At 49.2% G+C, this 12353-nt stretch overlaps 1 protein-coding gene across 1 annotated transcript; it reads left to right on the top strand.

The window, feature by feature from the left end:
• Positions 1–4110: 4110 nt before the first annotated feature.
• On the top strand, positions 4111–5796 carry LOC137824790 (uncharacterized). Its single transcript, XM_068630470.1, has one exon. The coding sequence runs from the start codon at positions 4111–4113 to the stop codon at positions 5794–5796; it is 1686 nt and encodes a 561-aa protein (XP_068486571.1).
• Positions 5797–12353: the final 6557 nt, after the last annotated feature.

Raw genomic sequence — 12353 nt, 5'->3', positions numbered from 1 at the left:
ATTAAAACTTAAAAATAAAATAAAATAAAACAAAATAGAATAAAACACTAAAATGAAATTAAGAAAAATTCTAACAAAAATATTCAGAAAAGAAGAAGAAGAAAAATAAATAAATAAAATAAAAACTTACGTAAAATAAAAAACTAAAGACCAAATAAAGAAAACAATAAAATACAAAAAACAAATTACATAAAAATAACAAATAAATACTAGGAATAAAATAAAAACAAAATAAAATAAAGCTAAAACAAAAATAACTTACGTAAAAAATAAGAAATAAAACTAGTAATGATATAATTAAACAAATTTTACTAGAGCAGAGTGCTCACAGCTAGACACTCGGTGGTCGGACCTCGGCACCCATAATAGAAATATCAGATAAGTTATTGGGCCAGGATAGCAGGCCATGTAATTGGGCGCCATATGTATGTATAGTTCATTTTTGTATAATTAAGGTGATCCCTCATGCATAAGGCCTGATCGGGCTTAGCAAGGGGCAATCATGGATCTATGGGTGCACTTAATGTGCATAGGGTCTATTTCAAGTGAAATGCTTTCTTTTAAAACTTAAGCCCATGATGTTGGGTACATGAGTTGGTGCCCTAGTGGTTATTTTGTTATTATTTTATGCAATCCCTGGAGGAATGATTCTGTTCTGTTGGCAACAACCAAGAGAGTGTGCCTTTGAACAAAATATTTTCCTATTGAGTATGCTTTCAGTTGAGATTAGATTCTCGTGATAGATATGTGTGTTAACTTTTTCTATATGGGTCATGTGGTTGGGCTCAAGATATGTGTGTTAACTTCTTTCTATATGCTTAACGTAACCCCTTATGTGTGGCCCAGGCAGTCAGCAAGGGGCAGAACTAGACCTAGGTGTGCGCTTAGTACATATGGATCTACTACAAGTAAACTAAAACCAAGCCCATGTATGCTAGGGCACGAAGAGCTAGGTTGCATGTATGATACGTAGCGCCTAGCCGAGGGTGCCTATGTGAAACAGATTGAAACTCTGATGCTGGTACATGAGTTGGTACCCTAGTGGTTATTCTGTTAAATTTTATGCACTCCAGAGTGAAAGAGTTCTGTTGAGATGCGATGATAAGAGAATGTGCCCTAGAATGGAATATCTTCCAATGACGCAAGCTTTCAGGGAGGGGGAGACTCTCGTGATAAAAGCTGCTACAAGAGGTAGGGCTATAAAAGGGACTTGAGATCCCAGGTAAAGGTAGGCTGTTTCTAAGACTGAAACTAGTTACTTCTTGTTCTATAAGCCCTATACTGACTTGATCGTCAGAGTGCAATCAACAGGTAGGGCTTCCTCTGTCTCAATGGAGCCACGAAGTAAACTAGACTTCAATAGAGATAAAAGGAGCCAGAGCTTGGGATTGGAGTCGACTGGCGACTAGGTCAACTGGCAAGAACAAAAACTGTTACAAGAGGTAATCTATAAAAGGGGCTTGAGACCCCAGATTAAGGTACGTTGTTTCTAAGACTGAAATTGATTACTTCTTATACTCTTATAAGCCCTGTACTGAATTGATCGTTGGAGTGTAATCAACAGGTACGGCCCCCTCTGTTTCAACGGAGCCGCGTTCCAACGCAACAAAGAGAATAGCAGAGACAAACGAAGCTAGAGCCTGCCACTAGAGTCAATTGGTGAGTAGGTTAACTGGCAAGAACGTTTGGTGCCCACTGTGGGGCCTAATAAAACCAGGTCCCACCCGCAGTTGTGCTCGAGTTCCTAGACGTGATGAGGAATACATGGCAAGGCCCATTGGGATCTGAAAGAGTGACAACTCCACCATACAACAACTTATGGAGACTGTGAGTGCTCACCAGGATACGATAACGACATCCAAGGCTGAACAGGAGAGACTTATGGCGGAGGTCCGAGCCAAGCAGTTGCTCAAGCAAGACCAGCTGATGGAAAAAATCGACGTGTCTCGAGCAAGCAATGACAAGCTACAAAAAACTAATGATGAGTTGCGTAGATGTCTACAACAGTTTCGTGAACGCTATGCAAGGGAACGAGGCCCGATTTCTCAGCTAAGGGCTCGTCCCAGACCGTTTTCGCAAGCGATCATGGACACTATCATACTAACCAATTTCATGATACCCAAGATCGTGTTTACAGGAGTAGAAGACCCTGAGATCCATCTTACAACATTTAATGCCCAGATGATGATTTCAGGTGGAACAATGTTATGCATGCAAGATGTTCATGGTACTTTCATAGGTACGACATTACAGTGGTTTGTTGGCCTTCTTGATAGCCACATAACATCTTTTGATAAGTTTTCTGGATTTTTTAGGGAACAATTCATTGTCAATCAAGCCCAACCGCCAGTCTCTTTCAACCTTTTCGGCATATAGCAAAGACAGGGAGAGCCATTGAAGGATTTTTGAACAGATTTTGGGGCGTTCACAATGAAGCTCCAGACCCAGGATGAAGCCTTGATGGTTGTACCGTCCCGTCCCCGGGGCGTTGACCAAAGTCAAAGTCAAAGTCAAAATGAAGCGTATGGTGGGACCCATCCAGGGGGCCCAGGGAGGAAAGTCAATAGTTGACCGCTTAAGGCGTCGCCAGGATGAGGCGTCGCCAGGTGTAGGCGTCGCCAAGATGAGGCGTCGCCAGGTTAAGGCATCGACAGTGTCACCCCTCGATACCCATGGGTAGGAAAGACCGTGGAGGGGGTGACACCACGAGAGGCCTCGGTACCTCAGAACAGTAATAAAAAGAAGAGAAAGGTGGCTTCAAAGCCATAGTTCTAGTACTAGTGGGGAGTACCCTGACTCGTGAAGTACCCATGCCACCTCAGGGAGACCCCTGGGGTAGATACGACCGATGAGAGGGCCAACCCCGGGGGCGAGCCAGGTGCGTGGTGCGAGAGTAAATAAGATACACTCTCAGGGCGAATGACTAGAGGCTGGGGCACATGAGTTGGCACCCAGAAAGTCACCCCTGCGCCACATGCACTTCGAGGAAACAGGACTCACACAATGGAATAACCCTAAGTTGGGTTACGGCGCTATGAGGCCCACTACGTAGAGTAGCGATCAAGTCAGAAGGACACATGGCAATAAGCACTGAAACATCAAGGCTTTCCTGAAAGTTTGCTAAGGTACGCGTTAATTTAGATTACGTTTCAAATGTTTCAAGGGATATTTTTATACGCCTTCAATGCGCTTTAAAGCGCTATAATGCGGAAGGTGTTTAAAAAGGGCCTTGAGACGTTTGAAGTAGGATCCGAGTTTTGACCTAATTCTCACAGTTTACACAGAGCCGAAAAAACCCTAGTTGTTTCACGGCGCACCCACTGTGTGCACAGGCAATTAGGGCACACATTATTAGCTACTCAATGTTATTCGACCACCTTCAAAGCATCCCTTCACGGTGTTCCAATACGAAGGTGTGTCACCTTTGATGTTTATCGCCAGCTGACTTGATCGTCGGAGTGCAAACGGCCGCGAGGGCGCCCCTTTGTCTACTTCTTTTCAGGTACTCACAGACGGAGCAAAACGAAGGTGCCCTAGCTCGCAAGGACAAGCCACGCGCAAAGACAGTCCGGTCACCGGCGGGAACATTTGGCGCCCACCGTGGGGCCGATTTAAAACATCAGTTCCATCACAAGTACAGTTCACCAGTTCCAGTTCTCAAGTTGCACGACAATCAGAAAGGTCTCCATAAAAAATGAGACCTGCACGCACTAGGAGTGAAGAGATGACCATGCAGCAGGTCATGGGTATGATGCAGGGATTGCAAGAAGCAATGGCAGCATTGAAAGCGGAGCAAGAGCGCATGCAAGCGGATCTCACGGCATCTCAGGCGAGAAACACGATGAGCTCCACCGTACCAACGAGGAGCTGCGCCGAGGGTGGCGCAACGTAGACGAGCCTTGAGGCTGTCACCCAACCAAGAGAATTCTCAACGCCGTTCTCACAGGCGATCTAGAGACAGCGATTTCCCAACACATTCACGGGGCCCAAGTAACCTTCACAGGGATAGGGGACCCTGAGGCGCACCTCACTGCGTTCAACACGCAGATGATGCTGGTTGGCGGCTCTGATGCCGTAAGGTGCAAGCTCTTCATGAGCATCTTGACTGGGATGGCCATGGACTGGTTCGTCAGCCTCCCAGAGGGTCATATCACGTCCTTTACACAACTATCGCCGTTATTCAGAGAACAGTATCTAGCCAACAGGGCTCCACCCCCAGTGTCATACGACCTGTTCTACGTGAAGCAGTATCAAGGTGAGACTTTGAAGGAATACATAAGCCGCTTTGGGGCGCATGTGGTGAAGGTTGGCACCAAGGAGGAGCCCATGATCGTGTACACATTCAGAAAAAGGGTGTCTCCTGGGCCTTTCTGCGAATCACTCATACGCAATCGCCCCAAGTCTTTTGCTGAAATAAGGCGTCGCGCGGTAGAACATATTGCCTCTGAGGGTGAGGTATACGAGAAGCGCACAACTGTCGCGCCCACAGGCCCGAGAGTGCATATGCGCGCACAACCCGCCAGGGTCCACGAAGCCGCCACAGAGAGGAAGAACCAAGACAGGAAGCGCCCCTACGAGGCAAGAAGGATCCAGCCTAGGGTTTCGAGCAGAGGGAAGGAGAAAGGAAATAGACCCCTAAGGCACAATTTCATGGTGGAACTTAAAGACCTCATCGTTGTGCCCAACATAGCTGATAGGTTAAGGCCACCGGTGAAGTCCGACAAGGTGTTGGGACCCCACAAAGAGTCGTGGTGCAAGTTTCACGAAGCGTTCGGGCACCATATTAACAACTGCTTAGCGCTGGGTTATCAGTTGGATGAACTTGTGAAGAATGGTTTCCTAAAAGATTATCTCGCTGGGTCTACTACGACCACAGCCCTGGCGATACCAGAGGAGGGTCAAGCGCACGAAATACCGACTCACGGAGAAGTGCACACCATTTCTGGCGGCTTTTCCGGAGGAGGACCCACTGCCTCTCAACGTAAGAAATATGTGAGGTCAGTGAGTTCAGTTGCTGAGGAATTTCCGGACGACCCGTGGGAGTCAGACCTCGTTTTCATAAGGTCTGACCTGCGAGATGTCGTCCCACACGATAATGACCCTGTGGTCATTTCAGTAATCACAGCGGGAAGAAAAGTACACAGGGTTCTCGTCGACCAAGGCAGTTTTGTAGACGTCATGTTTTGGTCGACCTTCAACAAGCTACAGTTATCCCCTGGCCTGCTAAGACCCTATACTGGATGCTTGTATGGATTTGCAGATAACCCAGTGGAGGTCCGTGGCTACCTGGAGCTGAGGACGACGTTCACTGACGGAGCGGCGTCCCGTACCGAGAGCATTCGGTACTTGGTGGTAAACTCCAATTCAGCCTACAACATTTTGTTGGGCAAACCAGCGCTGAATAGGTTAAGGGCAGTGTCTTCCACGCGCCACATGAAGATGAAGTTTCCAGATCTTAGTGGCAAAGTAATTGTGATCAAGTCGGATCAGGAAGAGGCCCGAAAATGCTATGAAAACAGCCTGAAGACAAAGAGAGGCGTGGTCATGGTGATTGAACGACCACCCATTTCAGATTCGCGAATGGAGTTAGAATCATTGGAAGAGGCTACGCCCATAGGGGCGACGCCTATAGAGGATGTGCGTGCAGAAGAAAGTTACGGTGACGCCTCGCCGATGGAAGAAGGATACCCAGAGGCCTCGCTCATGGAAGAAGCGTCGGAGGAGGCGATCCCCGATGCATTCGATAGTGCGACGCCTATAGAAGAGGACCACAGGAATGAGTCTCGTGCAGGGTGAGTGACCCCAACCAGTAGACAACGTGGTGGAAAGGCAGATAGGTGGTAAGGTGTTCAAATTAGGACGTTTGTTGAGCCAGGGAGAACAAGAAGAAGTAGCCGCAGTGATCTCGCGCCACCTAGATGCATTCGCGTGGACTACGGCGGACATGCCATGTGATCCGGTCGGTCATCGGTAGTTGTTCCGGTCGGTTGACTCGGGACGTCTTTGTGCGCAACCTTTCCCGTCAGCTAGGGACACCTTCCCTCTGGCTACTTGTGGATACCTGCAAAGAAGGACAAAAGGGCGCCCTAGCGGCCGTTTGCACTCCGACGCTCAAGTCAGCTAGCAAGAAACACCAAAAACTCTGCACCTCCGTATCGGAGCACCGTGAATTGCACTCTGAAGGTGGTAAAAAGAACTATGTGTTGTGTCTCTTTTCTCCCTCTGGCAAACAACCTTTCTCTAGTCCCTTATGCGTAGCCTCAATACTCGAGCAAGCAACTAGAGTGTATTCTGAGAAAATCTGCCAAAAGTTCAAACCCTGTTTCCCACGTCCAAGGTTCTATTTCAACTACTCTAGCATTTAAAGCGTCTTAAAGCGCATTTAAGGTTATGAAACTGATCCTGCCTGTTGACCAAAACGCTGGAGCTTTGCCTCGTCAAACTTGGATCGACTATGCGCCGTGTTAGCCTCCGTCCTTCACCGCGATCCACCTCAAGAACCTGCAAAAGACGAAACGGCGCCGCTGCGGCCGATCGCGCTCCGACGCCCAAGTCAGCGACTGAACCACCAATTACTAAGAGTAAAACTCAAGAACTCTAAGGAACCGTGAACCAGTTCTCTCTCAGTGTACTCTCGACTCGCAGCGTAAAGAAGAATCTAACGTGCGTACCTCAGAAGTTCGTTGGAAACTCTTATATACCTGGAACTTTCTCTCTCCTGGCAGTTACACATCTGGACACGTGGCTCGCATCCAGCTGTACACGTGCCTTCATCTGGAGCATCCTTGACTTGGGCGCTACTTCTGACTCTTCTTTGGCTAAGTTACTTATGCATGATACTACTCAGTGCATAGTTGCCTTGGAGCGTGATCTCTTCTGGATGGCGAGTTCGGGTGCCTTCGTACACACCTTCCCTGTGGTCTCGCCGGCCGCCTTCATGATCTGCCCTACCTGCTTCACCGTGTATGTTCAAGTGTGCTATCTCCCGACTCATTCTGGCCAGCTGGGAAATGACTATCTGCCTTCATCTCGGCGATGTCCTTGTTTCGGCGATCTCTAATCACTTGGTCGCCTGGGTTCACATCTGGCGACTTCATCTTCAACTTGGTGACCGCCGGTTCTGGTGTGCTGGAGATCGGAGCACGCCAACTTAATAACTGGCGACTACACGAGCCCCCCGACTTCCTTCCCTTCTGCCAGCCAGGCGTCCCATCAACACGCCTATACAATAGCTTGATGCCACGTCATCACTTCCGACTACCAGGGCGGTACACAAGCCCCCCAGTCTTAAGCGAAGACTTGTCCAGCGAAAAGACTAAAGGAGTCACGTCAATACCGATCTACGTGGCGCTGGCGCAGAATTCCAAACGTTTGTACTTTCTGCTTTCCTGACGCTCCACCAAACATCTTCCAATCGCTCGACACGTGGCTTCATCAACGGTTACCTTTAATTCGTTTGCGCTTCCAAAACCCATTCGAAAAACCCTTAAACCCATTTCACTTCTACTGTTCCATCACTTCTTCGTTTTCTCAAACGCTTCAAGCTTCTTCTGCAAAAGCTCACGACGCTCTTCAACCTCCTGAATCCTCAACTTTTTCAGCTTCTCCGATCATAAAAGGTACTCCCTTTACTTCTTCTGCTGAGTTTTCCTGCATTTTAACCGATTCGCATCATCCATTAACTGTCTGGTGCATACGCTGTGGGCTGTTTCTTCTATTTCTCCTTTCTCGTAACTTAGGGCTTCGTCTTCGTTACAACGAACCTTCGTTCGTTCGTTTTTCACCCTTCTTTCACGATCGAGTCAGCCTCTGCGAACCCTGATCACCTTTCCTTTTCTTTTTCCTTTGCAGTTTCCGCGATGGCTCGAACAAAGATCACCCCAATCCTCCTCCCTCGTCACGAAACCCTTCATCTCAAGCTCACAACCCACCACGAGCACCTGGTGCTTCTTCTTCCCAGGCTGAGAGGCCTGCAACCTCCCGCCCTAACCTGGCTCAGGCTACTCCACCGGTCGCCGGAGGAGCCTCCGCCCCACTCCAGATTACAAAAAACTTTACCCTGGGCCAGCTCGGCACTGCTGAAAGAAACTCTTCGATAAACTCTGAAACGGCGGTACTCCGACTAAGGAAAGGGGACAGTCGGATCTTTCCTTTCACAAGGAGCACGATAACAAAGTGACCGTGCTGCCTTGCCACCCTGAGGAGCCGATCTGTGCTGACGACAAAGCGAGCGGTGGCGAGTCGTTCTGCTTCCTCTACACAACGTTTTTCAAGAAGGTGAAGCTCGACTTCCCTTCACTCGTTTCGAGCGAGAGCTGCTAAGAGCTCGATATCGCCCCGCCCAGCTTCACCCAACAGCTGGGCGTTCGTAAGGGCGTTCCAAATCATGTGCGCATCTGGGGTGCCAGCGTCAGTGGACGTTTTCTTTTCCTTTTTGAAGCCAAACACCCGGGATCGCCTGGGGAGTCTGAACGGATTGCTGGGAGGTCGATCCTTTCTATCTTCCAGCAATCCTACAAGGATTGGAAGGGCAAATTTGTCCAAGTACGCCAAAACGACCAGGATGCCTCGATGCTCGACGGGTTTCCCTTGTACTGGGTAAACAAGGGAAACAAAGACGCCAAGGGAAGCTTCAGGAGGCCAAGAAGTCCTGACAGCATGGGTGCTTTGGACAAGGATCTGTGCCTCTTCTGGAAGAGCGTGGCAGACGCCAATATCACCTTCCTCACCACTGCGCTCATCTCCTTCGAGTTCTTCGAAGATCAACTCGAAGTTCGCATAGGTTAGAGCTCACCTCAGTGTCTAAGTCATTACTTGACGTTTTTGCTAACTGTTTCTGGGCGTCTTGTCTGTTGTGCACAAGACTTTGGTTTTATTTTCTGCACCACTTATCTGCTTTTTGTTGCATACTGACTTATGTGTTTATCTTTCTCTCTGAGCTAACCCATGTACCTTTGCATTATGCAGATCGTATGTTGGGCAAGGGAAACCTAGCTGAATTGAGGGCGCTCGCCCGAGCCCATGGGTTGGCGTCGGGTTCCCAGACCGTGCCAAATTCAGTGGTGGAGATCGCCGCTGCCCAGGGCAGATCGCCCCCCAAAGGCCCAACTCCTTCAAAGGCCCAGCCCGCCCAACACGCAAGAAGCTCATCCTCAGGAAGCCAAAGAGGAAGACCCTCAGGTGGTCCAAGAGGATGACGAAGAAGACGATGAGGCGACTGAAGATGGCCTTATCACTAAGAGGAAGAGGGTGGCGCCTTCCTCACCACCTGCTCTACCTCCTCCTCCAACATCAACACCACCTTCCACACCAGCTCCACCTCCAACACTGCTCCCTCCTCCAGTTCCCGCATCACCAGTCCAAGCAGTTCCTTTGGCGGCTGCTCTTCCTGTGGTTGAGGCTGCTGAGCCCAACTTCATGGAGAACCCCCGAGCGCCTCCACACCCTATGTATCAGCTGGAGGGGGTCCTCCTTCAAACGCCTCAACCGCGGATGCTGCACCAGGTGGGGATGAAGGTGCTCACAACTCGCCTATCATCATCACCGAATCCCTGACGTCGCCACCACGCCCAGAAGCTCCCATTCAACGACCAACTCAAGAAGGTGGTGGCGAGAACCAACAACAAGCTCCCCTGGTGCCCCCACGAGCAAACCTCTCTCTTGAGGTAAAAAGGGTGTGGAAACCCTTCTCAGCGAAACTCAAGATGATGGCGGAGGACTTCCCCTCCATCATATCCAAAGCTGTGGAGAGTTCCAACAAGAAGCTCCAGGATGACATCTCCGTGCTCCAAGAGGAGAATCGCACGATAAGGATCGAGGCGGAGAAGTTATCCTGCAATCTCATGCTCGCGGAGATCGATCACTCCCGAGTGGAGGATGCTATGAGCACCGAGCTTCGGGAGGCACGCAAGGAGGCCACCGATCTACGCCATAAGGTGCAGCTCTTAGCTCAAGAGAAGATCGAGCTGGAGAGCAAGCTGGTCCCTTATCGCGTCAAAGTGGCTGACCTAGAGGCGTTGATCAAAGCGGACGCCGCCAAGGTAAAAACCCTCGAGAAAAGGTCAGCAGATCGGGAGGTCTTTTTGGGCAAAGTCGAAAAGGAGAGAGACGACACCATGGCTAAACTCGCCGATGCCAACGAGGAAAATGAGAAGATCACCACAAAGCTGGCCCAGGCGCAGGCGGAATCCAAGAAGGTTACTGAAGACCTTCTTCAAGCTCGGGAGGGGGCTGAAGAACTGAAGCAGCGGAACGAGGGGCTAAAGAAACAGATTGAAGAACTTGAGCTGAGCTCCGCCCAGATTCTCGCTGCTGGATTCGATGCTGCCCGGGAACAATTCGCCTGCCTGTACCCCGACTTAGATCTCTCCATGGTGTCGCTGAACAACGAGGTGGTGGACGGGAAGGTTGTTCCTTCTGAAGACTAGCCGCTCGTTGCTTCCCTTCACCACTTACCCATCTGCCTCTCTCTTACCCCATTTTGCTTGTAATAAATTTTCCCTTTTCTGCTCATGTATCTTGAACTGATCATACTTTATTATAAAGTCTTTGTGCTTCTTCTTACAACTTCTCTGTCTGCCTTATCTCTCCTCGTATAATTTACTTCAATGAAATTAACTTAGTAACTTCGTAAGCGCAATTGTATACTATCCGCCTCGAACCATCAGTTTTCGAACAATAACACTCTAACAACTTGTAACCTCAAGGTAATGAACCTTAGCGTGAAATCGCTCTTCAAATATCGAACCTCAACCCAACTAATGGCTTGAGACACAGCTCATCTAATTTGTCTTATCAAAACAGGTCTTGACTTTCTCGCCATTGCTTGAATTTCTCCTGGTCGCCAAAGACTCTTGGCGATTCCAGCTTCCTCTTGCCTTCACAACTTGGCCATTGTTCCTTTATCTGGGGGTAGAGGCGCCTTTCGGATCCTTCTCTACCTCCCTGAGCTTCAGAACAAAAGACCGGGTGGCTAGGCGTTCTCTTCGAACCTACCTTAGCCACCCTCCAAACTTCTTCCACCCTTTACACCATACATGAACTCGTTCGAGACGATAAGGATTTTATCTTTCCTGAACTCGCTCATCGGCAAGAAGGTCTTTAACTCGCCTGAACTCGCTCATCGGCGAGAAGGTCTTTAACTCGTGCCTCTACATTGCCCCAGGGGTTACATTCTCTCCCCCAGAAACACTGAGGACTTTTCGCGGGTGCCTCTACATTGCCCCAGAGGCTACATCTTCTCTCCTCTGGAAGCACTGAGGACTTTTTACTCTTTCTCGTCTGCACTCGCTCGACGGCGAGGAGGTCTTTATCTCGCCTCAGGACGCGCGAGGGCGTTGAGGTCTTTTAACTGGTGCCTCCGATCGCCGAAAGACGATGAGGACTTTAACTTTAACTGATGCCGCCAATCGCCGAAAGACGAAGGGGGCTTAGAAACTTTTTAGAAAGCATGCAACATAACTTCAACTTGCCTTAAGTCACATATAAGTGACAAGGTCTTTCTTCAAAACTTTCGGAAAACAACAAGCATGCAATCTAAAACATTTTAAACTTCGAAAACTCTTCTTTATTGAGCGGCCTCATTAAAAACCCTCCTTACGGAAAAAAGAGTGCCCCCTCCAAACTGTTTTAACAGAAACATTGTAAAGCTCTTTGTTTGTTTTTACTTACAAAGTTCTTAACTGTAATATAACTTGAGGTGTGTGGCGTTCCAAGTGCGAGGAATCGCCCCTCCTTCCAATGTCTCTAAGCGGTAGGTGCCGTTCCCGAGCGCCTCGGTTATTCTGAACAGTCCCGTCCACTTAGGCGACAGCTTATTCTCCATCTCGTACTGGTGGGCCTTCCTCATCACCAGGTCGCCCTCTCTGAACTGTCTTGGCATCACCTTCGAGTTATATCTTCGTTCAATCCTTCTCTTCACCGCCTCAGCTTTCAATCTCGCCTCCTCCCTGACCTCATCCAGCAAATCCAGATTCAGCTTTCTTTCCTCATTCGAGTCTTCCGCTACAAAGTTCTAGAATCTCGGCGAGCTCTCTCGGATTTTGATCCGATCGGTCATCGGTAGTCGATGACGTCAGCATCAGAGAACCACGTGGACCACACGAAGGGTGACACGTGGACCAGGTGGCAGAGAGGTCGGGGGACGATCGCCAAGAGAGGTGATCGGTGGTCAGTAACCAAGTTACCACCGACAGATCAGGCGGCAGAGAGGTCGGGGGATAGATCACCCAGAATGGTGATCGGTGGTCAGTAGCCAAGTGGCCACCAGCAGACCAGTTCCCAGACTCGCGCCTGGAGGCAGAGCGCGATAAGCGAATAAACACTGATCAGTCATCGGGTGTATTGTCATCGGG

Source organism: Phaseolus vulgaris, chromosome 8, assembly GCF_000499845.2.
Source record: "Phaseolus vulgaris cultivar G19833 chromosome 8, P. vulgaris v2.0, whole genome shotgun sequence".
In the NCBI taxonomy this organism is placed as follows: Eukaryota; Viridiplantae; Streptophyta; class Magnoliopsida; order Fabales; family Fabaceae; genus Phaseolus; species Phaseolus vulgaris.
Note: the sequence above shows the minus strand (reverse complement) of the source record. Positions and strands in the feature narration are given on the sequence as shown.

What these genes read in the sequence shown, in the direction of transcription:
- LOC137824790 (XM_068630470.1), top strand. Translation starts at nt 4,111, where the DNA reads ATGGCCATGGACTGGTTCGTCAGCCTCCCAGAGGGTCATATCACGTCC.